This window comes from Eptesicus fuscus, chromosome 12 (genome assembly GCF_027574615.1).
Source record: "Eptesicus fuscus isolate TK198812 chromosome 12, DD_ASM_mEF_20220401, whole genome shotgun sequence".
Lineage (NCBI taxonomy): Eukaryota > Metazoa > Chordata > Mammalia > Chiroptera > Vespertilionidae > Eptesicus > Eptesicus fuscus.
In genome coordinates, this window is record NC_072484.1 from 68,611,558 (window position 1) to 68,639,276 (window position 27,719).

The 27,719-nt window shown below is 49.5% G+C and overlaps 2 protein-coding genes and 1 pseudogene across 2 annotated transcripts; 2 read left to right on the top strand and 1 right to left on the bottom strand.

The window, feature by feature from the left end:
• Positions 1-7,787: 7,787 nt before the first annotated feature.
• On the bottom strand, positions 7,788-10,140 carry LOC129150836 (p53 and DNA damage-regulated protein 1-like; annotated as a pseudogene).
• WFDC5 (WAP four-disulfide core domain 5) lies at positions 10,132-17,573 on the top strand. Its single transcript, XM_028137652.2, has 4 exons — positions 10,132-10,331; positions 16,189-16,329; positions 16,434-16,574; positions 16,956-17,573. The coding sequence occupies exons 1-4, from the start codon at positions 10,247-10,249 to the stop codon at positions 16,958-16,960; spliced, it is 372 nt and encodes a 123-aa protein (XP_027993453.1). The 5' UTR covers positions 10,132-10,246; the 3' UTR covers positions 16,961-17,573.
• A 4,948-nt stretch (positions 17,574-22,521) lies between these two features.
• On the top strand, positions 22,522-26,273 carry KCNS1 (potassium voltage-gated channel modifier subfamily S member 1). The gene is made up of 2 exons (XM_028137509.2): positions 22,522-23,562; positions 25,803-26,273. The coding sequence occupies exons 1-2, from the start codon at positions 22,537-22,539 to the stop codon at positions 26,271-26,273; spliced, it is 1,497 nt and encodes a 498-aa protein (XP_027993310.2). The 5' UTR covers positions 22,522-22,536.
• The last annotated feature ends 1,446 nt before the right edge of the window (positions 26,274-27,719 follow it).

The following is a 27,719-nucleotide window of genomic DNA, read 5'->3' on the forward strand; positions in this document are numbered from 1 at the left end:
AAGATGCCAGTTCCCTTCAAATTGATTTTTAGATTCAATGCAATCCCAATTAATCTCCCAGAAAGGTTTTTGTAAAAGTTAGCCAAAACTTGGCAGTATGATTCTAAAATATACATAAAACATGCAAAAGGCAAAGTAGCCAAGATACTCTTGAATAAGAACAATTTCATAAAACTTTAATATAGCAGATCTCAAGGTTTCTTTTAAAGCTGTAGTAATTACAATAAAGTGGTATTAGAACAATGATAGGTAAATATGCAAATGAAATAGGATAGAGGGCCTAAAATCAGATGCTTGCACATAGTGAGAGTATGTTTTTAATACGGCTACATTACATAAATAGCTATGGTTATATTAAGAAGACTGCACATCATAATATCAACTAGGTTCCTGAGTGGTTCCTGAGGAAAAAGAGGTGGGATAGGAGGGAGAAGGCAAAGAACATAAATATTGCTTCACCAAAAAACTCATAAGCTCCAATGTATCCTACTATATTTATAAATATCTTAGAAAAAGAACAACTATCACTAGATCTCTGTTTATTGGCTTCTGGAAATGTCCATAAAATCTAACCAGTAGAGCTGAAACCGGTTTGGCTCAGTGGATAGAGCGTCGGCCTTCGGACTCAAGGGTCCCAGGTTCGATTCCGGTCAAGGGCATGCACCTTAGTTGCGGGCACATCCCCAGTGGGGGGTGTGCAAGAGGCAGCTGATCGATGTTTCTCTCTCATCGATGTTTCTAACTCTCTATCCCTCTCTCTTCCTCTCTGTAAAAAAATCAATAAAATATATTAAAAAAAAAAATCTAACCAGTAGAAAAAAGGCACGTTGGAGAGTGATATCTGTGTTTTGGTATTTCAGGAGAAACACATAAAACCCCCATATATGCCCATATTTATGGATGAAAAAGAGGAGAGGTATGAAGGAATAGCCACACTATGCTGGTAATGGGCAGGGTTGATTCAACAAGAAACGTTTGCGGAAAAGGTGTAGGAGGTCAGCAAGTGAAATGAACTGAGGCTGAAGCAGGTCAGAGGCTCAGGCTGAAATTGCACAGTACGGCCTGCAGAGGGAGATGGAGTTCAAGGCCAAGGAAGCTGAGGCTCTGGGATCCCCAGAATTGCAGCACTGAAGTGAAGGACACCCAGGAGAAGGTGACCATCCTTCAGACCTACTTCCCACAAAGCAAGGCTGAGGTCCTGGCTAACCTCTTGGCCTTTGCCTGTGACATCTGAGCAGGAATCCATGAAAACTACTGCGTAAATGGAGAGGGGACGAAGAAAGAAGCACCTGTTCCACAGATTGGCATTTTAGATGTCTCCATGGAATAGGAAACTTTTGCAAAACTTGAGTTATATTCCTCTGAAAAGGCATTAAGTTATTTCTGTCTATTACATAGCAGGTCTTTTACTTTTGGAGAATAGCAAATCTATATTTGTTGTACAAACTTAGAGCTTATAAAAAGATTTTATCTTTTTAAAAATATATATTTTTATTGATTTCAGAGAGGAAGGGATAGAGAGATAGGAACATCAATGATGAGAGAGAATTAGTGTGCCCTTGACTGGGATCGAACCCGGGATCCTTCAGTCTGCAGGCCAATACTCTATCCACTGAACCAAACCAGCTAGGGCAAAAGATTTCATCTTTTTACCTCACGTTTCTTAGAAATTTAATGGGTATACATTGTTTTCTTATGCCTTTTAACTCAAGTAATATATGTATATTAGAGACCCGGTGCATGAAATTCGTTCACGGGGGGTGGGGCCCTCAGCCTGGCCTGCACCCTCTCAATCCAGGACCCCTCGGGGGATGTCCAACTGCCTCTCGCAATCCGGGACCACTGGCTCCTAACTGCTTGCTTGCCTGCCTGCCTGATTGCCCCTAACCCCTCTGCCTGCCTGTCTGCCTGATCACCCCTAACCACCTCTGCCTGCCTGCCTGATCACCCCTAATTGCTCCCCTACTGACCTGATTACCAGTAACTGCTCTCCTTCTGGCCTGATTGCCCCTAACCACCTCTGCCTCACCCCACACCCAGGATCCAGGATTTCCTCCTCCAGCCGGCCGCAGGCACCCAAGACCTGGGCCAGCTTTGCCTGGGCTGGCTGTAGCCGCAGGGGACTGTGGGCGGGCAGCTTCACCTGGGCCGCCGCCGCAGGTGCCTGGGACCACGGGGCAGGTGGCTTGTCCCTTTCCTTAGCCACAGCCCCAGCCACTGGCGCCTGGGACCACGGGGTGTGCAGCTTGTCCTTCTCCTGGGCGGGGCCGCAGGCGCAGAAGCAGTTGTTGGTGCCCGGGACCATGGGGCGTGCGGCTTGTCCCTCTCCCAGGCTGCAGCCTGGCTGGTCCCCATTCCTCTCTTGTGAGCTCATTTGTGCCTGGCTGGTCCCCATTCCTCTCTCCCCAGTGTTGAGTGTCTGAGCCATTATGGCATGATGGTGTGATGGCATGATGTCCATTTGCATATTAGCTCTTTATTATATAGGATATTAATAATATATATAAACATATATCAATAATAATATATATTACTACTTTTTCCCTCTTAGATATAATAAAAACCCCAATTTTAAAGAAAGAGATAAAAAGTTTCCTCCCTAAAGCTTTCTTGAAGGTCAGGGGCTTTGTCCATGAAAAAGTAGTAAATAGCCCTGACTGGTGTGGCTCAGTTGGTATAAGTGTCAGCCTATACACTGAAAGGTTTTGGGTTTGATACCCAGTCAGGGAACCACCACCAACAAAAAAAGTAGTAAATAGTTATTTGTAACCTGTGTAGAACAGTAGCCAGACTTAAAATAGTCCTTTCTGGCTAAGGGTTAGAACAATGAATATAATTGTTTGGGCTGCTTTTAGTATCTCTTAATCAAAATTACTAGATGATAGAATTCAAGAACTTATTAAATGCTTGGTATGCATTGTCATGCATGAAAAGGAAAGAATGAAAGACAGAAACGTTAGTGGAAATTAGCAAAATGACTATCATTGAGCACTGAACATTGTGATCTCAGAACTAACTCCAAAGCAAAAGTGGAATAAATAGTATGTAAATATGATCTGCTGTGAAAATGCAGAGATAATAAAACTTTGATCAAATTGGACAAGGGGGTGAGCAGGTGGATAAGAGAGTCAGCTCTCTGACTGTTTTATATGTAATAGCTTCAAGTCTTATTTTACATTAGAGGCCCGGTGCACGAATTCGTGCACCAGTAGGGTCCCTGGCCTGGCCTGCGTGATTGGGCCGAAACTAACTCTCCAACATCCCCTGAGGGGTCCCAGATTGCGAGAGGGTACTGGCCAGGCTGAGGGACTCCACCGGTGGAGCCGGGGAGGGACTGCGGGAGGGCTCCAGGACATGTCCAGCCCATCTCACTCAGTCCTGATTGGCAGGACCCCAGCAGCAAGCTAACCTATTGGTTGGAGCGTCTGCCCCCTGGTGGTCAGTGCACATTATAGCAAGCAGTTGAGCTGCCTTAGCATATCATTAGCATATTATGCTTTGATTGGTTGAATGGACGACTGGACGACCAGACACTTAGGCTTTTATTACATAGGATAATTAAAAAAGATTTTAAAGGTTCTTGAAATAGGAAACTTCCACAAGGTAAAGATGTCCATCTTGGCCAACATAATTTACACCTTAAATAGAATCAAAACAAACACCTGGTGGGTTTTGTGTCCACTAATGAAATCACTGATTCAGGCAATGATCATCCATGTCTTCCAAATTATTAGGCAGGGTGGGAGTAGAAATTAACCAAAGAACATATATGCATAACTCATGGATACAAACGATAGTATGAGGAAGGCCTAGGGTGTGGTGGGGTTTGGTGGAGGAGGGCAAAAAGGGAGAAAATGGGAGACATCTGTAATACTGTCAACAATAAAAAAATAATAAAAATCATTAGGTGAAAGATTGACTGGGACTGGCTATTTACAGGGGTCCAGCTCATCACCCCACAGTTTATTTGCTGTTTATAAGTAGGAAAGCATAACTTTACAATGGGGGCAGGAGGGGGCATATTAATGCACATGTCCAGGTTATGAACTCGATCCCTGGTAGGTGGTGTGCAGGAGGCAGCCAATTGATGTTTCACTCTCACATGCATTCATCTATCTTCACCACACTAAAAGTGGGTGGGCGAAACCCATGTTTCCCCTGAGGTGACGCAAGAAGAAGGTACACCTGTAACATGTTTGTGCCAAGGTAGTTGAACTTGAACCTCACTGAGCCTCTAGAGCTAATAGAAAAGGAAGTTGAAAGATATCACAGGGAAGTAATGTGGAACATTGTGGGGAACAATTCATCTTTTTTCTTCAACAAGTAAATAGTATGAAGAGGGAGGAGGAGGAAGGGAAGGAAGAGGAGTTGAAGGGAATGTTTTAGATTAAAGAAATATACAAGACATTACAACCAATGCAATGTGTGTGCACCTTGTTTAGATTCTGACTAAAACACACCAACTGAACAATGTCATTTTGGAGACAATCAGGAAAACAGAATATTAGGAAAATATGATGTGATAGACATCACCGCTAATTTTGTTAGGTATGATGAAAACATGCTGATTATGTGAGAAAATGTCCTTATTTCTTTGAGATTCATATTGATGTATTTAAGGGTAAAATGTAAGACATGTTGGATTTATTTGAAAGTATTTCAGCCCAAAAGGGGTAGGAATATACATGAAGGAAGTGTAAAATGTTAATTTTTGAGACTCTCAGTTATAAGATGAATAAGTTCCAGGGATCTAATGTCGAGCATGGTGACTACAACCATCAATACTGGATTGTCTACTTGAAGGCTGCTCAGAGTACATCTTTAATGCTCTCACCATGACAACAACAACAAAATGGTAATTGTGTGAGATGAGGCAAGTGTTACCTAACTTACTGTGGTAAGTATTTCATAATACCTACGTGTATCAAAGCATTACACTGCACACCTTACACTTACGCAATGTTATATGTCAATTACATCTCAATTAAGCTGGGGAAAATGTTAGTTGTTGAATCTGGGTGAAGGGTATATGGGGCTTCCTAAAAGTATTTATTGTTCTTTTGTGTATTTTTAAAAAATTTTATGATAATTTTTTTTTTTTTTACAAAAAACAAGATTTATTTTTGGAACTTAAAAATGATTTTAAGGTTAATATGGGAGAATGAAATACTTGTGACATGGATGATTGAAAATGCAGATTAATGAAGGGTAACAGGACATGGTCAGTCACTAAAATGTATTATGAAGCTGCAACAATTACAAGCAGTACAGGCAGGAGAATAAATAGTAAAAAAGAGAACAGAAAACCCAGAATCAGTCCATTACATAGAAGACTTTGGCTTTTGATAAAGCTGTGATTCCCAACCAATGGCAAAAGTTTGAATTATTTACTAAATGATACTAGGACAATTGCTTAATAACTTAGAAAAAAGGCATTTCCCTATCTCACACCCCATGCCCAAATAAATTTGGGCTAGATTAAAGAATTAACAAGTTTTTCAAAATCACAAGAGAGCCCAGCTGGTGTGGCTCAGTTGTCTGGGCATTGTTGGGTGCACTGAAAGGTTACCGGTTCAATTCCCAGTTCAGGGCACAGGTCCAGGTTATGAACTCGATCCCTGGTAGGCGGTGTGCAGGAGGCAGCCAATTGATGTTTCACTCTCACATCCATGTTTCTCTCTCTCTAAAAGAAAAAAAAATCAATTAAAAATCACAAAAGGGCCCTGACTGGTTTGGTCAGTGGATAGAGCATTGGCCTGCGGACTCAGGGGTCCCAGGTTCGATTCCGGTCAAGGGCATGTACCTTGGTTGCAGCTGATTGATGTTTCTCTCTCATCGATGTTTCAAACTCTCTCTCCCTCTCCCTTCCTCTCTGTAAAAAAATCAATAAAATATATATTTTTAAAAATCACAAAAGAATTATAAGTATAGTGAATAATTATCTGGCATTGGAGTAAAAATGACTCTACAGCATAAAAACAAAGGGAGAAAATACAAATGAAAAGACTGAGCTAACTACCCCAAAACTGAAAACATTGGTACAAAGGAAAAGAAGAGGATAGAATTAAACATTTATCAAGCTCATCTCATTCAATTCTCAAAACCATCCTATAAAATAAATATCATTTCTATCTTATTATTTTTATTTTATAGAAGAGCAAACATGTTTAGAAAAGTTAAGTAACTTGTTCAAAATCACAGAGCTCGAACTGGGGGCCCTTGTATTCAAAGCTGCCTGACTTCAGCTTACATCTGCTAACCACCGTCCCATACTGCTCCTTGTGCATGACAAGTCAGTAGTATCCTTAATGTATAAACAGCTCTTAAAATTCTATAACAAAAATAAAGGTTCCCCAATAAAAATGGGCAAAGTACAGAACCAGGCAAAAGAAGAAGTACAAGTGGTCTGTATCAGTATATGAAGAAATGCTCCCCCTCACCCAGATTCAGAGAAAGCCAAATTAAAATGAGACTGTTTTGCATTGGCAAAAATTTTCTCTCATTCTTTCTTTGTCTTAAGGCAACATTTATTGAGCCCTCAATGAACAGGAAAGACACCAAATTGCCCTGGCCCTGCTTCCAGAGGTGGTAGAGGGGCCTCCTGAGTGCACAAAGCATGGTAGGAGGCAGTCTCCCACGCGTCCCTGGTGCAGGACTCCGCAAGGCCTTCCCCAGGAAGAATCGCTGCCGGAGGCTGATGAGCAGCACCTGCTGTGGCTCATCTGGGAGCAAGCAGGCAACACGGGCCAAATGGAACCAGTGGGGAGACATGGTCTGCCTGTTCCACAGACGGTTGTGTGCCGGAAGCCAATTCCAGCATGTCAGCAGGGCTGAATCATCTGGAGATGGCTGAGGGCATTTCCCCAAACCTGAAAGGGATGCATGAATGGTTGCTTGCTGCCAGACAGATGAGGGCATCTTAATCTACATGTTATTGTCTCCTGCTGGCCAAACACCTGAACAGCTGTAGGAAATGTTCTCAATATGACAATGGATTCTGTGTACCAAACCCTGGCCTTCGAAGTGTATATCTACCTTGCCTTAGGACAATTTGTGTTAATAAAAAGCAAGGGGTCCTGAGACAAGGAGAACTTGGTTTCTTTAGCCAAGCTCCTCTGGCACCCACAATGCCTTCCAAAATTATGTTTCGTCTCTGGACTCTTATTTAATTTACACACAGCGCTTCTCCAGATTCCTGAACCCTTCGAGATGCTGGATTAAGACCACCGGCAGTTGTGGTGAAGCACGAAGCACCAAGATCCTGTCCTTCATTCAGAAGCCACCTGTGAGCCTCCCGGTTTATTCCAGTTCTGCTACACACATTGCTTGAAGATGTCTGTCTCCCTTTCTGAGAGGAGTGCTGGAATGACACTCCCACTCTTCCCCTCTCCCTTCTTCCCTGCCCAGGGCCCGCCTATTTGTTTGTTTGTTTGTTTGTTTAATTCATTGGGGTGCTATTGGTTAATATGATCATACAGGTTTCAGGTGTGGGTTTCCATGTTACAAGATCTATGTATTGCACTGTGTGCCCACCGCCCAAAGTCAAATCTTCTCCCATCACCATGTATTAGGACCCCGTTCACCTCCCTCCTGCCAGCATGGAGCAGTCAAATGCTAGAGATAAAGAAGCTGCATGCAGGAGCCGAGGCCAGATCCCTGATGCCTGTCCCGTCAGTTCCCTCGCAGGGTAGATCCTGTCCTTGCAGGTTTTGAGGTCGGAGAGTTCTGGGTCCCACTGACTCCAGAGGGCATGCTGGTCTTAGGTCCCCTCTCTTGCTTATTGAATTTCATCCTTTCAAGATGACCTTGAGAGCGTCTAGCCCAATCTGGTTGAGGGGGTTCAGGTTAAAACCCTTCAGCTCCGGTTTGCCTAGGGACTCAAAGAGGCGGTTTACCTTCACGCGAAGTTGTTTCCAGAGTTTCTCTATTTCTTTATCCAGATGATCCTGATCTTTCTCAATCATTCCCTTGTCTGCGGGTGAAGCATGTTGATAAGCATGTTCCCGAAGCAAACATCACATCTTCAGAGAGGCTGAGGTCCTTCTGCAGGGCCCTCTCAGTTCTGTTTCCTTTCGGTGTCCAGGTCCACAGTGGTCTACCTGCCCCTCGTCCTCCAGCACCTTCGCGGCGAGCTCCTCCACTTCCACCAGGTACCGCAGCACCCGCTCCTCCCGGGGACAGCATGGTGCCTGCCAGCTCCACTCCGCTCCAGCTCCGCTGCCTCCCTCTTTGGTAACAGCCTGTATTTGGTGAGCAGATCTGTTAAGGATCTTTGGTTGCAAGTAACAGCAACTGAATTTTAGACCATTCTCTAGACCACTGCCTTCTCTGTTCAGGATTTTAATGGAGGAGTGGACTGGCTAGAGGTTATGGAAGAGTTCAGTGGCTCCAACCTGGGTCAGACACCCTCCCCTGTGACAGGGGAAGTGTCTGGTGATTGACAGCCAAGCAACATTACAGGAGGTGGGGCCTAATGACTCCACCAAAGGAAGGGATGCTGGGCAGACAAACACAGGAAGTGTCTCCTACAGAGCTGGTGGAGGTTTTCACACACCACTTCACTTCCTCTCTTCTTTAAAAATCAAATTTATTTATTTATTTTTCTTCAGGTGTACAATTCCATAATACGCCCGCCTGGCGTGGCTCAGTTGATGAGTGTTGACCTATGAGCTGGGAGGTCACGGTTGGATTCCCAGTCAGGGCACATGCCCGGGGTTGTGGGCTGACCCCCTGGGGGGAAGGGGTGCAGGAGGCAGCCAATCAATGATCTTCTCATCATTGATATTTCTATCTCCCTTCCTCTCTGAAATAAAAATGTTTATTTTTTAAATTCTATAAAACATCATCTGTATATTGTGTTGTATTCACCACTCCAAGTCAAGTCTCTTTCCATCACCACTTATCCCCTCTTTACTCTCTCCTCCCTCCCCTCTCCCCTTTCCCTTTGGTTATCACCATACTTTTTCATTTACTTCAGGTGTGGGTTTTCTGAAATGCAGTTTCAGGATATTCAAAGCCTGAAACACTGTCCCGCCCTTTGATGTTGCATTTTTGTTTGTTTGCCTGGTTGTTTCTGGGGTTTGGTTCTTTTCTTATTGAGGTATAATTGACATATAAGATTATAGGAGTTCCAGGTGTACAACATAATGATTCAGTATTTGTATATATTGCAAAATGTTCTCCACAGTAAATCTAGCTAACTTCCGTCACCACACATAAACACAATTTTTTTCGGTGATGAGATCTTTTAAGGTCTACTCTCATAGCAACGTGCAAATATTCCATACACTATTATTAACTATAGGAATCATGTTGTACCTTACAGACCCAGGTCCTATTTATTTTTAACTGGAAGTTTGACTGACCTTGCATTTCTAATTTGACAAACTTACCCCCACGAAAATAGTCAGAAATCTAACTCAAAATGTATGTACAAAGATTGTTGTCACAGCTTTACTTATGAGAATGAAGAAAAAAGAAAAAAAAAGGAAACTTGTATGTTCCACGAAAGGGAACTGATTATATATGTTTTGGCATATCATCTTGCAAAACACCATGCTGCTATTAGAAATGAAGATATTGGAGGACACTTCATCACCCAGGAAAATGTCTGGAAAATAATCTGAATTGAAAAAGCATTTCTTTAAAATACAGGTGTATTTCAAAATCAGGGAAGAAACAGCCTCATAAAATTCTCCTTCTAGATCAGTGGTTCTCAACCTTTGTAATGCCGCGACCCTTTAATAAATTACAGTTATGAAGTAGCAATGAAAATAGTTTTATGGTTGGGGGTCACCACACCATGAGGAACTGTATTAAAGGGTCGCGGCATTACAAAGGTTGAGAACCACTGTTCTAGATAAAGCCTCCAAGGGGATGCTAGAATTCAAAAAGTAGCATCAGATCGTAGACTATAGGCCCTGATTCCCGAGAGCTTAGGAGATAGCAATGAGGCCTAACGAGGGGCAAGACTTGCTCAAGATCACAGCCCAAGCCAGCAATACAGGCAGGCCTGGATCCTAGCCCCAACACCCAGGTCCTGCCCCCACCCATCATCCATTCTTGCAAAAGCACCCTTGCATTGAGGCTCTCAGGCAGGGGGTGGGGCCAGGAGGAGGCAGCCACCAGCAGCCACTCCATCCACCCCCTCGGCTTCCTTCCCTTAGCTGCCGTGGCCTCCCTGGGGCCGCAGGTGTTAATTTAGGGGCCCCTGGGCCCTGACCTTATTAGGTGCCGCAGCAGAAATATGAGGGCCTGGAACCTCCTCCTCCTGGTGGCCCTCCTGGCTTTGGGGAGCCAGCTGCCTGCTGTCTCGGGCAGGAGGAAGGGAGGTGAGTGAGCGTGGGTTCCTTTCCTCCAGGTACCAGGTGGTTTCTGCCTCTCTGGGGAGCTTAAGGGCTGGGGGAGGCAGGTAACTCAGTGTGTGTCTGTGTGTGTCTGTGCTGTGGATGTCTACTTCTCAGTGGGCATGTTTTGTTTGTGCCCGTCAGCATGTCCATGTCTATGTCTGTAAACATCTTCCTGCCAGTTTCTCTGTGCGTGTCCATGCCTGATACACAGCTGAGTGTGGGGTCCTGGCTGCACGCATGCCCATCTCCGTGTACATGTGTATTTTTGTGCCTCTGTGGGTCAGGGGACAAATCTGTTTGTACCCTCTGCCCTGGTGGTCTCCATGGAGGTGTATGGGTCTGTGGGTCCACATGGCAGGGAGATGACCCTTCCTGTGGTCCTCTGTGGCCAACAGGCCATGCCTGGTCTGGTTTCTGTCTTTCTCAGGCCCTCTCCGTCCCCCAGCCCCATCTGTGGAAGGGACTCCTGAATTGAGTAGGGATGTGGCTTTTTTTAGATCTGGATCCGTTGGGAGGAAGCTCTAGCCCTTCTTCTTTTCTCCCCGCCTCCCCCGCAAAAGGCTGGGCTGACCTGTCACCAGGGAGGGGAGGCCAGGCTGCTGGAGTAGCTAGACAGGTGCCTCCTCACCTGGGCGAGGCCTCCACTTCCATCCCTTCTGGGCTGGAACACTCTGACCTACATACCCCTGTGCAGCCCTGGCCCTGCCTTGGGAAGGGGACAGTAAAGGGGACAGGTCCCCTCCTCCACAGGGCCCTGGGGAGCAGTTCCCTGCATCCTCTGTGCCACCTCTAGCCTAACTGAAAAAAAAAATGTTATTACTGATTTCTTAGAGCAGCGGTCGCCAACCTTTCGGACCTCGTGGACCACCGGTTGCGACTGCTGTCTTAGAGAGAGAAAGGAAGAGGGAGAGAGATAGAGATAGATAGATAGATAGATAGATAGATAGATAGATAGATAATAGATAGATAGATAGATAGATAGATAGATAGATAGATGATAGATAGATAGAAACATGGATGTGAGAGAAACATCGATTGGTTGCCTCCTGTATACACCCCAATTGAGGATTGAACCCCCAACCTGGGCATGTGCCCTGACCAGGAATCAAACTGGTGACTTTTCAGTGCATGGGACAATGCTCAACCAACTAAGCCACACCTGCCAGGGCCCCTCTAGCCTAACTCATGCCTTCCTCAGAGGCAGGGCTCTCTCCCTGGGGATGAGCTGGTTTGGGGAGGAGAGTGCTCAGAACTCCCGGGCTGAGGAGGGAAGGGTGCTGGCAAGTTCCAAGGCCAGACCCCATGCTGGCTGTGAGTCACATGCCATCACCACATTCCTCCTCCCTGCAAGGCTGTGAGGTCACAACTATTTCTATGCCCATTTTGCAGATGAGGAAACCGACGCTCAGTGGGAAACCACTTGCCCAAGGATAAAGACTGCCTCTGAGTCAGTGTCAAAGGTGGCTGCTGAGGGCGGGTCTTTGTAATCGGGAAGACTCGCCTCCCAAACCTACTCCTTGTAAAATGGGGTCTCATCCCTCTCTCTCAGGAGTAAATGGAATAACACATGCTGGTCGCCTCCAGTTCATCGCATCTGCGTGTTCCCGGGTTTTCCCCCTGAGACCTCTGCCTGGCTCTCTGGAATTTCAGACAGTGGAGGAGAGCAGCAGAGTTGAGGGAAGGGATGACTTGGTTTATTTTCCATGGAAGCGCAGTCACCTCTGTTTATCAGATTCCCTCCACACACACTCAAATATGTCTGGGTGTCTGACATAGAGGGCCAGGCACAGTCCCTGACAGAGAGTGTCTAACAAGTGTTTTCAACGGTCATATTGTATTCCGAAGAGACCTGTGTCTGTAGCTCTATGCATGTGGTTGTGCACATGACTGTGTGTGTATGTTCATGTCTCTGCTTACACCCATGCTACATGTTTACATATACATGACTGCATATCTGGGTGTATGTGTAATTTCTGTGTATATGTATGGGGTGGGCAAAAGTCAGTTTGCATTTGTGAGTACACAAAACAGAGTTTATTATATTATTATTTATTAATTATTGTATTATTTTCTATAAGAACAACTGTAAATCTACTTTTCCCTCCCCTGTATTTATGTGTATAGACATGTATATATGGCAGTATGCCTGTATATTTATTCATATGGACATATACAGGGTGTCCCCAAAAATATATACACACAATGTCTGTAGATTCTATTACTTTTAAAAAATTAGTATATTTCTATTGATTTCAGAGAGGAAGGGAGAAGGAGAGAGAGATAGAAACATCAATGATGAGAGAGAATCATTGATTGGCTGCCTCCTGCATGTCCCCTACTAGGGATCGAGCCCCAACCCAGGCATATGCCCTGACTGTGACCTCCTGGTTCATATGTTGGTGCTCAACCACTGAGTCACACCGGCTGGACTCTATTACATTTTGAACATGAAATGTATTTTAATAAACACTGCCTTTATAATTATTCAAAGTGCGTATACATTTTTTGGAATACCCTGTATTTGTTTACATGACTGTGTTTATACATATACTTGAGGCCCGGTGCATGAAATTCATGCATTGTTGGGGGGGTGTACCTCAGCCTGGCCTGCACCCTCTTGCAATCTGGGACCGCTGGCTCCTTACCACTGGCCTGCCTGCCTGCCTGCCTAATTGCCCCTAACCACTCTGCCTGCCTGCCTGATCGATCCTAATCACTTGCCTGCCTGCCTGCTCACCTCTAACCACTCACCTGCCTGCCTGATTGCCCCTAACCACTCTGCCTGCCTTCCTTATTGCCCCTAACCACTCACCTGCCTGCCTGATTGCCCCTAACCACTCACCTGCCTGCCTGATCGCCCCTAACTGCTCCCCTGCCTGCCTGATTGCCCCTAACTGCCTCTGCCTCAGCCCCACTGCTGTGGCTTCATCCGGAAGGATGTTCAGAATGATGTTTGGGAGATTGTTCAGCTGTCCGGTCTAATTAGCATACTACACTTTTATTACTATAGATAATTATCTTATATATATAACTTATATAGGACATATACACACATATATATGAATAGGTCAGACCATATGAAGTTGCTATTTTTATAGATCAAAAAAGTTGAATATCAACATTCCATATGGTTAAGCCCATAGCCCATTCCATATGGTTAAGCCCATAGCTTATGCAGTATATCTAAGTGTATTTGCATAGTTGACTATGTATGTGTACCTATGTCTGTGTGCATAAATATGTATATTTAACTGTGATTGGGTAGGACTCTCAATCTTGGAGTGAGCATATCCAGAAGACAGTACTGTGTGGCTGTCAGTGTGTGTACATGACCATGTCTCTGTGTACACGTCTGTGGGCGGGGAACCTGGATCGGGAGGGAAGGTTAGGAAGGCAGATGAAGACTTGAGCGTAACCCACCAGACCCTCTCACACTGTCCCTCCAGGTTCTTATTCCCACCTCCCCTGCTGCTGGCACAGTTCTCCCCACTTGAAATGCCAGTTCTCACCTCCCTTCCTGTCTGTCTGTCTTTCCTCAAGGCTTAGGTGCTGGCCCTCCCCCCAGAAGCTCTCTGTGACTCTAAGACCTGACCCACCCCACTCCACCCAGTTCAGGCAGCTCGGTTTGGCCCAGCTCCTTGTGGCCTGAACCCCTCTGATCAGGGCTGGACCCCAGAGAGCCTCCCAAGGCCCCTCCCAGCTCCAGCCTGAGGAGAGGCTACTCAAGGTAGGGGGTCCCCCACAAACTAAGCTGCTCTTTCTCCAGCAGGAAATGGCAATTCCATTTAAGCCAACCCAATTACTCAACTGAAGTTGACTTTGAACGCTTACTGTGTGAGCAAGGTGCCTACTATGTGTGCAGCCAGCACCCAGTCAGGCCTGGAGGAGGAAGGTGGACACCAGGAAAAGTCACAGCACTGGATCCACTGCCTCTGGTGGCTCTTGACCCTTTTCTCAGGTGCTAGAAGGCCAGGGACCAGCTCCTGGCCCCGGGCCCAGCAGCGGCCAGAGCAGAGCGGTGGGCAGGACAGAAGGAGCATTGCCCTGGGAGATGAGGACTCAGAGTCTGGGTGGGTCTAGGCAATCACTGCTCCTTTCCTGCCTTGCTTTCTCCCTCTACAATACATGGAGGAAGCTATTGATGTGAGCCTTTTGCATGAAATCTGGAAATGGCCCAAAATCCTAACAAGAAAAGTGGCCAGGTAAGCTCCAGGGCAAAACATTCTAGAACAGTTCAGAGGACTGCCTGAACGAACAAGCTGACACAGATCCCTGGAACAATGCCGCTGGCAGCAGTGACGGGCACAGGGCCGATGTGGCCGGTGGTGGCTGTGTGACAATGTACCAGGCTGCCAACACCTGACGCACCTGCGATGCTGGGCCTCCCTTCAAAACCTTTCGTTCAATAGTCACCGAGCCCCTCGTGTTTTGAGTCAAGGGCTGTGCGTCAGCCTAATGGTGAGCAAAGCGGGCAGGGGCGTCTATTGTCATAGCTGCTGGGCAAGTGAGAGAGTCAGACAAATAGAGACAGAATCACCAACTGAAGGAGGAGCCTCTGGGAGTGTGTGGGCTGACAGAGTTAATCTAGGGTCAGGGAGGCAGGGTCTCCTGAGGACGTGGTGTTTCAGCTGAGACCTGATGAATGGGTGGAGGACAGAGCAGCAGGCGAGGGCATGGCCAACGCGAGCCCCTGCAAAGAGCAGAGGACTGGAGTGGATCAGGAGCCACAAGAGTGAAGAGGATGCCCTAACCGGTTTGGCTCAGTGGATAGAGCATCAGCCTGCGGACTCAAGGGTCCCAGGTTCGATTCCAGTCAAGGGCATGTACCTTGGTTGCGGGCATATCCCCAGTAGGGGGTGTGCAGGAGGCAGCTGATTGATGTTTCTCTCTCATCAATGTTTCTAACTCTCTCTCCCTCTCCCTTCCTCTCTGTAAAAAAATCAATAAAATATATTTAAAAAAAAAAAGAAAACAAGAGTGAAGAGGATGAGGCCGGAGAGACCGGGGCCCGGCCAGGCGCGGCCTGGTTAGCGCAGGTGGAGATTTTGAACTGCATTCCCACCCCGCCCCAGCCAAACAGTCTCAAACCTGCCCAGAGGGAGGGAGTCCAGCTTCCCATTTCATAAACAGAAAACTGAGGCTTGGAGTACACATTTTTAGAAAGCTGCCAGCCATTTGTGACGTGGATGGACCGTGAGGGCATTATGCTGAGTGAAATTGACAGAGAAAGACAAATGCCGTGGAATCTAAAACTTATATGTGAAATCTAAAACACAAAACAAAACCAAGAAAACCAAGCTCGTAGATACAGAGAACAGACCAGTGGTTGCCAGGAGTGGAGGGGTGGAGGGTGAGCGAAATGGGTGAAGGGGATTCAAAGGCACAAGCTTCCAGTTATAAAACAAGTAAGTCACGGGGATGTCATGTGCAGTATGGCATCTATAGTTAATGACCCTGTATTGCATCTTTCAAAGTTGTTAAGAAAGTAGATCTTAAAAGTTTTCATCATAAGGAACAAAATTTTAACAATGCATGCTGACACATGTTAACTAGACCTATCGTGGTGACCATTTTCTAATATATACAAATACTGAATCATTGCCTTGTACATCTGAAGCTAACATAACGTTGTATGTCGATTATACCTCTATGAAAGAGCTAAATAAAAATAAATAAATAAAAGCAAGTCCATAAAAAACAAACAAACAAATAATAACTTGCCAAAGGACAGGCAAGAACTAAAGGGAGGGGAATTCAGAGCTGGTGAGTCCCGGGTCAGCCCTGATTCCAGAACTCTGGTCTGCCTCCAGCCGCAATATCTGGGGGGGGTCTCTTCCAGAGAGACATGGGGGATGTCCACCGGACGATGGGCCCTGCCTCCTATCGGTGCCTGACCAGTGCGTGGACGACAGCCAGTGTCCCTCAAAGATGAAATGCTGCCACAAAAGTTGCTTCCGCCAGTGTGTCCGTAGGGTCACCGGTAAGTGTCCCTCTCCACCTTGCTGACCGCCCAAGCCCCAAGCTCCAAGCCCCAAGCCCCAGGGCCGAGGCTCGGGCAGGCTCACCCAGGCCCCTGTGTTGCAGTGAAGCAGGGCACCTGCCCCGAGGACCGACTGCGCTGCCTCAGCCCCATTCAGCACCTGTGCCACAAGGACGCAGACTGCAGGGGCAGCAGCCGGTGCTGCCTCAGTGCCTGCGGCCGGGACTGCCGGGACCCCGTCAGAGGTACGTCCTGTGTGCCAGGCAGGCTCTTCCCTCTCTGAGCCCCAGCTCTAAGATGCCATCCACTTCAACACGCTTAATGGGATGCCTTCCCAGAGCCTGGGCCTCCCTGTGGCCATCAGTGGGGAAGTGGATGGGGTGCGAGGGGTCCTGGTAGGATGATGGAGGAACTGGGGATCCTTGGTTCTCTTGGTGAACTTGTCCCCGGGACCACAACCCTGAACTGCTCTGAGCTTCAGGCTCCTCTTGTGAAGGATGGGGGAGGGGAGAGTCTTGCCTTCGGAGGCCACCAGGCCTGGGCTGATGGGGTCTGGATGGGCCATCAAGCCCAGAACTCAGAGTCCTATTATGGGAGCGGTTAACACTTTCCTTCTCTCTCCTCAGGCTAATTCTGGTTTAGGATCCGTGGCTCTGAACCTCAGGATGGGGTTCTCTGCAGGAAGGGCTGATGACGGGGCCTGGGACCTGCCACCCAGACAGCACTGTCTCCACCGGTGGCAGTTCCAACCTCCTGATAAACACTGATCCATGGTGACTTCCCCTGCAGCCATCCACCAGGTTTTTCCTCCTGGGAATCAAGGTCCATGGCCAGACCTCAAAGGACTCCTCTCCGTACCACCACCACACTGAGCTCCTCATCCTTCCCGACACCCACCTTCACATCTCTGTGTACGTGTTTCTGCCACCTAAAATGCCCAATTCCGATAGGCCTCTCTGTGTGGGGTCCTGGCCCCTCCCCAGCCCCTGAGTGTATGTTCCAGCAGTTTCCGGAACATGTCTGTTCACATCCCCCCTTACACAATGTTCGCCATGCCTGCAAAATAGCGTCGTGACGTTTGGTGTACTGCCTGTACTCCTGTTTATCTAATGCTTTTCCTTAAGTGGACTCACTTTTGTATATAAGTGATTTCAAAAGGAAAACTTGATGTGACTGCTATAAACAGGATAAGCAGGATCACTTGCACAAATAGAATCCTATTTAATAAAAGCCTAATATGCTAAGTGTCCGGTCATCCATTCAACCAATCAAAGCATAATAAGGGAAGAACTGAAGTGATAAAGCCTAGAGCTGCACTGTCCAATATGGTAGCCACTAGTCACATGTGGCTACTGAGCACGTAAAATGTGATTAGTCCAATTGAGATTTACTATAGGTGGATGTAGTGGGCAGAGTTCTAAATGATTGCCAGTGACCCTTGTCCCTGGAGTGTAGGTAGAACCTGTGAATGTGTGTTATAGGGAGATTGTCATGGGTGGGCCTGGCCTAAGCTGGTGAGCCCTTTAAAAGCAGAGCGTTTTCTCTGGCTGGTCACAGAAGAGGAAGCCAGCACTCTGGTTTGCTTGGAAGAAAGCAAACATCCATGTTGTGAACTGCCTATGGGGCCACATATGAAGAAACCACATGTAGCCTCTATCAACTGAGAGGGATCCCCAGCAGACAGCCAGAAGGAAAAGGGGACCTCAGTCCTACAACCACAAGGAAATGAATTCTGCCTGTAGTCTGTGAGCTCGAGAGAACCCCAAGCCCCAGATGAAAACCATAGCCCTGGCTGATATCTTGACTTCAACCAGTGAGGCCCTGGGTAGAGAATCCAGCCATTCTGTGCACAGACTTCTGACCTATGGAAACTGTGAGATAATAAGTGTGTATTGTTTTAAGTTGCTAAGTTTGTGGTAACTTCACGGCAATGAAAAATTAATCACTGGATTTTGAAGACTTAGTACAAAAATGAAAATGCAACACCTCATTAATAATTTATTTACTGATTCCATGTTGAGATTATAGTATTTTGGATACACTGGGTTATGTAAAATATATTTGTTAGGTTTGATGGAGCAGTTGAGTTGATACCCTTCCCCCAGGAACTGGCTTTTCAGGACATTTCACTATGGACATTCCCTTTGCTGAAGACCACTTTTCACTTGCGGTGACCACATTCCATTCTCTCCCCTCCGGGTATGCACAAAGAGGTCTCCGCCCAGAAAAATCCTGCCAAAAGTCCTTTAAAAGCCGCTGACTCCCCTCACTGGGTGCTGGAGCCATCCAGGCCCAGCCACCTGGTGTGCAGATGATGGAATAAATTCATAATCCCTCACCACTCTGGCCTCGTGCATTCCTCCTTCGGCGACCTAACAATATTATTAAGACTAATTTCACCTGTTTCCTTCTTTTTAATATTGCTATCAGAAAACTTTCAATTATATGGGTGGCTTGCATTGTATCTATTGAACAGTGCTGCTCTAGAGGACTCAGAAGTTGGTAATGACCTTGGGCAAGTCGCTTCACCTCTCCAAGCCTTACATTATTTTTTAATAACATATTTTTTTATTGATTTCAGAGAGGAAGGGAGAGGGGGAGAGAGATGAAAACATCAATGATGAGAGAGAATCATTGATTGGCTGCCTCCTGCATACCCCCTTCTGGGGATGGAGCCCACAACCAGGGCATGTGCCCTGACACGGAATCGAACTATGACCTTCTGGTTCATAGGCTGACGCTCAACCACTGAGCCACGCAGACTGGGCGAGCCTTACATTTCTTATCTGTGAGGTTGGAATAACAATAGCGTCTGCCCCACAGATATATTTGCAGCTTAAATGAGAGAGACCTATAGAATACTTAGCCCAATGTAAGTGCTTGTTAAATGTTGGTCATTATTATTAAAAACAATTAATATTTGTAAAGCAGGAATCCTTTCTTGTATCCAGGTCTAATCTCCAGCACCCTCTCCCCAACCAGGCATACAGTAGGTGCTCAATAAATGCTGGCAGATGACACAACCTTGACAAACTCTTGGTCAGCGTTCTCCCTTACCCTCACAACCCACTGGGAGGTGGGAAGCGGGAACCTCTGGGCAGGTGAGGAGACTGAACTTCAAGGGGCAAAGGATCTGTTCTGGGCTTCCCAGCCAGCAGGGGAAGAACAGGTCTTCCGCAGGCCTGGGGCTCCCCGGGGGTGAGGCCTCTTCCTCCAACTCCCAGCGCAGGTCCCCCGGGCAGCCTCCCAGCGCAGGTCCCCCGGGCAGCCTCCCAGCGCAGGTCCCCCGGGCAGCCTCCCAGTGCAGAGGAGGTGAGTTCTTACCTCAAGTCCACAACTCCCAGCTAAGTGCCCTGAGCAGGTGACTGGGGCCCCTCTGTAAAAGGGGGCGCATAAGACCCTGTCCCTGTCAAGTTTGTATGAGCAACACCTTGGCTAAGTCGCCTTAGGCAGAGTGACCGGCACCTCGTTTAGGGAGCTGTCATTACTGTCGCTCTTTAGGAGGGACCCCGGCCCCTAAATGACTGCTCCTCCCCAGGTCTCTGACTTGGGAGGATGTCCCAGCCGTAGGGCCCGGTCCCCAGACACCCTCACACCCCCGAACCGAGTCAGGAATAGAAACCACCGCCTCCGCCGCCCGCGGCCTCCCTCCTTCCCCCGGCAGCGATCGATGCGGCCTCAGCCGCGGGGGACGGAGGAAGACAGGGAAGGAGGGGGCAGCGGGACCTCCACAGCAGCGAGGCTCGGCGGGGCCACCCAGGCAGAGACCCGCCCGGGGCGGCCAGGGGCTCCCCGGCCTTGGCGCCCTCCGGGACAGACGCACTGGGCGGCAGGTAAGGGGCCGCCCTCGGGGAGGGGCGTGGTCCGGGGAAGGGGCGGGGGCTGCGCGACTGGGAGGCGGGGGCTGCGGTTCCCGGTGCTCACACCCTCTCCAGGAGACCCTCCAGGGAGGGAGCAGTATGGGATGGCCCCGCTTTGAGGCTGGTCCTGTTGGTCCATCTGTCAGGTGGGGTTAGGAGACCTCCCCGGAGGGTTTGCGGTAGGGATGCAAACCAGTAAAGAGTACACGGAGCCCAGGGAAGTGACCAGTACAAGTGTGGGAAGAGTCTTGAGAATCACAAAACCTAGTTCCCAGCCTTACCTGTGCATGGACTAGCTGTTGAGCGCATCACTAATCTTTCCGACTGGTACCCAGATTCTTACTGGGGAATGTTTGTTCAATTAATTGTCCCATTTCATAAACAGGAAGGTGAGCTCCAGAAAGAGAAAGGCGTTTGCCCACAGAGGGGCAGCTCATGGTGATGGAACTGGATTAGGGACTTCCTTTTTAAAAAAAATACATTTTTTTATTGATTTCAGAGAGGAAGGGAGAGGGATAGAGAAACATCAATGATTAGAGAGAATCATTGATCCCCTGCCTCCTGCACGGCCCACATGGGGGATCGAGCTTGCAACTGAGCATGTGCCCTGACTGGGAATCGAACCCTCACCTCCTGGTTCATAGGTTGAGGCTCAACCACTGAGTCATACCGGCCAGGCAGAAACCTCATTTTTTTTAATGACAAGTCCAGGCGGAGGGGTGGGATGCAGCTGCAGTGCACACGTATTTATTGTGCACAATTTATGTGCCAGGACTGCTGCTGCTGAACACCTTGCCTCATGTAATCCTCACAGCTCCCCCTGGGAAGGACGGTGTTCCCCACTTTATGGACGGGGCAGCTGAAGCTCAGAGAAGGGTCTGCTCAAGGTCAACAGGAAGAGGCAGACTTAGAATTGGAGCCCGGGTCCGACCAGAAAGACATGCCAGAGCACGTACTGTGTTCCAGGGGTTTTGCACACATACTCACGCTAACCCTTCACCTGAAGTGCTGTTGTCCTCATTCTATAGATAAGAGAGCTAAAGCCCTGACTGGAGGAGACTGGCCTTCGGCCACACAACAGATCTAAGGACAAAACCTCAACTCGCTTCAACGCCGAGCCCAGGGTAAGTGAAGGACACCCTGCCCACTCCTTGCCAGGCACTGGGCCAGCTGCCTGATGCACATTCAATCCCTGTCCACCCGGGAGGCAGGCATTACCGAACCCACAGTGCAGATGACATTACCGAGGTCAGGAGGTGAGTCACTGGCCCTCGGTTCCAGCAGCGCTTAGAGACAGTGGGCCGTGGCAGGAAACTGACATTTCCTGAATATCCACGCAGGCCGACCACTTCTATACCTACCTCAATCCCCCAGCCTTCCCTGGAAGGAGCTAGTTTCTGCATTGGGCAGGAAGCTGACCTGGAGAAGAGCAGGTGCATTTAGGGTGGAGATAGACTTTGCCTGACTCCAGGAGACAGTGAAACAGGTGGATGATGTATTAAACCTCGTCTGGGAGCCACGCCCAATAAAGACATTAGTTCAGCTAACCTTTTAACCATAGTTGGAGGCGGACATTTTTATCTCCACTTGACAGAGGCTCAGAGAGGTGACATGACTTGCCTACAGTCACACAAGAAAGCCAGAGTTCAATCTGACACACTCCACAGATGCTTTAAATAGTACCAAGCCAATGGCTGTCAAGCTTGACCATGCGTCAGAATCACCCATCCACAGAGTTTCTGACTCAGCCCGTGTAGAGCAGGCTGAGAAATCGCATTTTGACAAATTTCCAGGTGATGCCAACTCTGCTAGCTGGGAACACACTTTGAGAACGGACTGGTCTAGACTGATTCTCCCCACAACCCTCGGTGGTAAGCACTCATCATCCCCATTTTGCTAAGCAGGAATTAGGTTCTGAGTGTGGCGTGTCCAAGATCTCACAGTAGACCTCTGGGATGCAAAACTCAAAATTTTGTCTGGGAAAGGGAGACATCCTATATAAGCATCCCCCAGATGCCAGACTACCTGCCTCCAAAGTAGATTCAGCGTTTGTTTATGCCAATGAAGCGAGGGTGGGGAGGCTCAGTGATTTGACCAAAGTCCCCCCGGTCAGGGAGTGAGGACTCGTCAAACCCAAGCCTGACTCTTCAGTCCAGAGGGCATCTGATACGTACCGAGCGCCTACTGCATACCAGACACTTCACAGAGAGCATCCGACACCCCTGGGTGGTAAATGGGGCGGGGGATTTGACGATCTTCCTGTAAGGAAAGTCCGGGGACCCCAGGACCTCCTCTCCTCCCGCCTAAGGGCGCTTCTCCTGTGTCCACAGGGCAGAGCGCCACAACCATGGTGAGCGAGTCCCCAGGGCCGGGCGCCACGGTTCTCTGGCGGCGAAGTGACGAGGCGCTGAGCGTGAACGTGGGCGGCGTGCGGCGGCGGCTGAGCGCGCGCGCCCTGGCGCGCTTCCCGGGCACGCGGCTGGGCCGCCTGCAGGCCGCGGCGTCGGAGGAGCAGGCGCGGCGCCTGTGCGACGACTACGACGCGGCCGCTCGGGAGTTCTACTTCGACAGGCACCCGGGCTTCTTCCTGGGGCTGCTGCACTTCTACCGCACCGGCCACCTGCACGTGCTCGACGAGCTGTGCGTCTTCGCCTTTGGCCAGGAGGCCGAGTACTGGGGCCTGGGCGAGAGCGCGCTGGCCACGTGCTGCCGCGCGCGCTACCAGGAGCGGCGTGTGGCGCGGCCGCGCGCCTGGGACGAGGACAGCGACGCGCCGAGCAGCGTGGACCCGAGCCCCGGCGAGATCTCCGACGTGCAGCGCGAGCTGGCGCGCTACGGCGCGGCGCGCTGCGGCCGCCTGCGCCGCCGTCTCTGGCTCACCATGGAGAATCCGGGCTACTCGCTGCCCAGCAAGCTCTTCAGCTGCGTCTCCATCGGCGTGGTGCTCGCCTCCATCGCCGCCATGTGCATCCACAGCCTGCCCGAGTACCAGGCCCGCGAGGCGGCCGCAGCCGTGGCTGCGGTGGCCGCGGGCCGCAGCGCGGAAGACGTGCGGGACGACCCGGTGCTGAGGCGCCTGGAGTACTTCTGCATCGCCTGGTTCAGCTTCGAGGTGTCTTCGCGCCTCCTGCTGGCGCCCAGCCCGCGTAACTTCTTCTGCCACCCGCTCAACCTAATCGACATTGTGTCCGTGCTGCCTTTCTATCTCACGCTGATGGCTGGCGCGGCGCTCGGCGACCAGGGAGGTGCGGGCGGCGAGGATCTCGGCGACCTGGGCAAAGTGGTGCAGGTGTTCCGCCTCATGCGCATCTTCCGCGTGCTCAAGTTGGCGCGCCACTCCACCGGGCTGCGCTCGCTGGGCGCCACACTCAAGGTAGGGCCTCTGAGGCCGGGTAGGGGGCCTAGGGGGAGGCAGGTGTCACCACGGGGCAGGTTAGCAGATGCACGGAACCAGCCTGCTGTGTCCAGGCACGCGGTGAACTGCAGCACAGCCTTTATACCAGGCACAGGGCCAGATAGCGGGTGTACATTTCACGTCCAATTTGACCTTCCCAGCCTTCCGGTTATCTCTATGTCCCATGGGAGAAAACTGACGCAGGGCTGCGCTGGTCTTCCTTTCCAAAAAATAAAAATAAAAACAGAAAGGTCACTTTTGATCTATCTGTCAAATATCAAATAATACATAGCACAAAGATATGCAAAGCAGGATGCTAACTGGCTTCTCCACTGAGCTGTTCTTCTGAGGTTATCAGGGGCCACAGATATCATAGGTTCTTGCTTAGTAGACAAGTCTAGTACAGCCCCAGAGCTCATACTGAGTGCTAATTCTGTGCCATTTTCACATCCATTATCGATTTCATCCTCAGGACAACTTCCTCTGAAAGATGCTCTTATTTATTCCCTTCCCGTAGATGACAAACCTGAGGTTGGCTTTTTAAAGCCTGGTTGCAATTAATTGAGCACCCTCCTTGAGCCAGGCCCTGCACTGGGGGTGAATCACTGCCCTGGGAAGCTTACCCTTAAGGGGGTGAAATTAGCCTGGCTTGGGGGGAGGGGGGAGGAGGGCATGTGAACAGCTTGGACAGAGGCCTGAAGAGAGAACAGGATGAATGATGGGAGAGGGACATGGAGGGAGGGGTGCCAGTTGATAAGGTTGAAGAGGGTATTGAAGGGCCATGACCTCTGGCTCAGGATTTCGGACTTTATCCCAAGGGAAATGGGGTTTAAGCAGGGGCAAGTATTATTGTCACTACTTTGCAGATGTGGAAACCGAGGCTCCAAGAGGTGACAGGACTTGTCAGAGGTTCCTCCGTGAGTAGGCAGAGCCTAGAGAAGAACCCAGCTGTGCCTGACTCCAGTACCTCACGCTCTTTCTCCTAAATCCCCCCGGAACCCTGCTAAAGATCCCTGGAAGATGCTGATTGATCCCTTCCACCCACAGCTTAGTAAAGCCTTTTGTATGCCCCCATGGCCGGGCAGCCAGCATGCTGGGTGCAGGCAGGGCGACCTGGTCAGAATGCTGGGGCAGTGGACAGATATAGAGAATTCCATTAGCTAGACACCCTGAACTCAGCACCTCTCCAGAGATGACCCCTCCATCCCAGAACTCTGCCCTGCCTTCACCATGCAGGGATCCAGCGCCCGATGCCACCAGCTCTTTCTGTGAGGAGGGAGAAGAGTATTGATGGAGGCTTCCAGGGTCCAGGACACAGCTGTGAGACTCCAGACGCGAGCCTTGCTGCTCACAGCGAGGCCCCTGACCACCAGCAGCTTTCTCATTAGCTGGAAGCTTGCTAGAACTGCAGAATCCCTGGCCCTACGCCCGACCTCCTCAATTGGATTCTGCCTTTTAAACAGTTTGGAAGCCCTGCTCTAGGCTAGGAGTTCTCAGCCTCTATTAACATTTGGGGCCAGATAACTCTTTGTTGTGGGGGGCTGTCCTGTGCATTGTAGGGTGTTTAGCAGCATCCTTGGCCTCTTACCCACTAGATACTGGTAGCACACCTGTCTCAGTTGTGACGATCAAAAATGTCTCCGGATAGTGCCACATATCGCCTGGGGTGGCAGAACTGCCCTGGTTGAGAACCACTGCCCTAGGGCTTGGCCTCAGGGGCAGAGCAAATACACACACCCGTAGGCAAGTGCATTCTGTGAGGGGTCTAGGGAAAGTATATACCCTCTCAGCTTCCTTGAGAGGCAGAAAATATTTTTGTACTTAATCAGAAATGAGGTCAGCCAGTCAAAAAGTACATGGAACCCACCCTTTGCACTGTGGAATATAAACTGTGGCTCTCTCTTGATTCTGCAACAGTAGAAAAATCACAGGCTTTTCATTCACTGGCTGCTGCCACATTAGAAGAAACAAATGTGGCTCAGCAGGCACCTTGGACCATGGAAATCAAGGCCTGTGTTCAGGCCCAGGGAGGATGGCTGATTACTGTAGTTGAAAGACCTTAGTTTGGAGTCAGGGACCTAGGTCCTGGCACCAGCTCTACCTTGCTCTGTGACTATGGATCTGCCCCTTCCACTCTCCGGGCCTCAGTTTCCCCATCTGCCCAATGCCAGGTCTGTAAGCCCACCCAGCTCTGACTCGGCTTCCTACTTTTCTTCCAGCACAGCTACCGTGAGGTGGGGATCTTACTGCTGTATCTGGCCGTGGGTGTGTCAGTGTTCTCCGGTGTGGCCTACACAGCTGAGAAGGAGGAGGACGTGGGCTTTGACACCATCCCAGCCTGCTGGTGGTGGGGCACAGTGAGCATGACCACCGTGGGCTATGGGGATGTGGTGCCCGTGACGGTGGCCGGCAAGCTGGCAGCCTCGGGCTGCATCCTCGGGGGCATCCTGGTGGTAGCGCTCCCCATCACCATCATCTTCAATAAGTTCTCTCACTTCTACCGGCGCCAGAAGGCTCTGGAAGCCGCAGTGCGCAACAGTGGCCACCAGGAGTTTGAAGACTTGCTGAGCAGTGTCGATGGGGTGTCGGAGGGGTCTCTGGAGACATCCCGAGAGACCTCCCAGGAGGGAAGGTCTGCAGACCTGGAGGCCCAGGCCCCCAGTGAGCCTCCAAACTCTAAGATTTATTAAAACCAGGGCTCATGTTTCCCTTCCCACGCCCCTGCACTCAGCTACAACAGACCAGAGATCCGTCCCCTGCTGAAGTTCTTCATGGTGGCATGACCGCCCAGGGTCACTCATCCTGGCCTGAGAATTGACCCCCAGAAGCTGGGTCCCTTCCTCCAAAGGCTCAGGGAAGGACAGTGTTACCCCAGATGATGTGAGCTTGAAGAGCGACCCAGAGACCTTTATAAACAAACCTCCAAGCCATCTGGGAAGCAGCATGAGCCAGAGGGAGAAAGTCGGAAGGATGCTAACAATTCCTTGCCACCTGCTATTAGCTAGATCACATATGGCCCTATGTTGGAGGATGAGAATTACCCCCATTTCACAGATGAGAAAACGAAGGCTCAGAGAGGTGCAATGACTTGCTCAAATGGCACGCAACTAGAAGTGGTAGGGTCAAGTTTGGAATCCATGCTTGTTGGTCTGCCAACAGTGTTTCTTCCACTCTGTCTTCCCTCACGAAGCTTGCGTAGGGTTTTAGTAGGTTTATGGACCCCTAGAGTTGATCTACTTAGATCCCTCTGTCAGAGCTAGGGAAAGGAATGAGACAGGGGATTCAGATGTAGGAGCCCTGGACCTCACTTGTGGTTCTTTTCCAGGAGCGTCCAAAAGGACTCAGCTCCCTAAGATGAGGCCTGGGAGGGAGAGGGAGTTGCCTCCTTAGCTGATGTGCAAGATTTGTGAAGCAATATCTGTAGCTTCCTCCCAGGGCTGGCTTGAGGTACAGAAAAGGGGCCCTGGCCTGAGGCCTGCAGTCTAGATCTAGTTCTACTGGGACCTGATTTGGGAAGTGGGCAAGTCCCTGCCCCATCTCCAGGTTTCAGTCCATCTGTGAAATGGTCACAGTCAGCCCAGAGGGAGATGAAAGCCAATGGAACAGGGAGGTACTGATTTCTAGCCAGCCTGGCTCAGAAATGGTGGCCAGGAGCTGCCGTGCATGGACACCTGTCCCCCCACACTGAATCCCCCAATCTGGCCACGGCAGTTCCTGTCTGCCTACCCTGCAGACCTCCGGCCATATCTTGAATTACCAGCCAGGCCAATGCTTGAGGCTCCTGCCCTTTTGGCCAGCTCCAGTCCTTCATTCTTGCTGGGGGCATCTCTTGTATACTCACCTACTGAATCCTCTCTACTTGCTAAAGAAGTTGGGAGGCAAGGGTCCCATAGCCCTTTCCCACACTGTTGCTAGAACATCCATCACTCTACTGTCATTGTCTGGCTGTGGCTCTGTCTGTCCCACCACACGGAGCTTCAGGACGGGGGACACTGTCCGGCTGAACCTGGACTTGGTGCACAGTAGGTATTTAGTAAATGCTGAATGGATCAACTGATTTGTACAGCTACTGTGTGTCAAGCAGGGAGGAGGAAGAGGAAAGAAAGAGCCCGAGGGAGACCTTGCCCTCTAGAGGG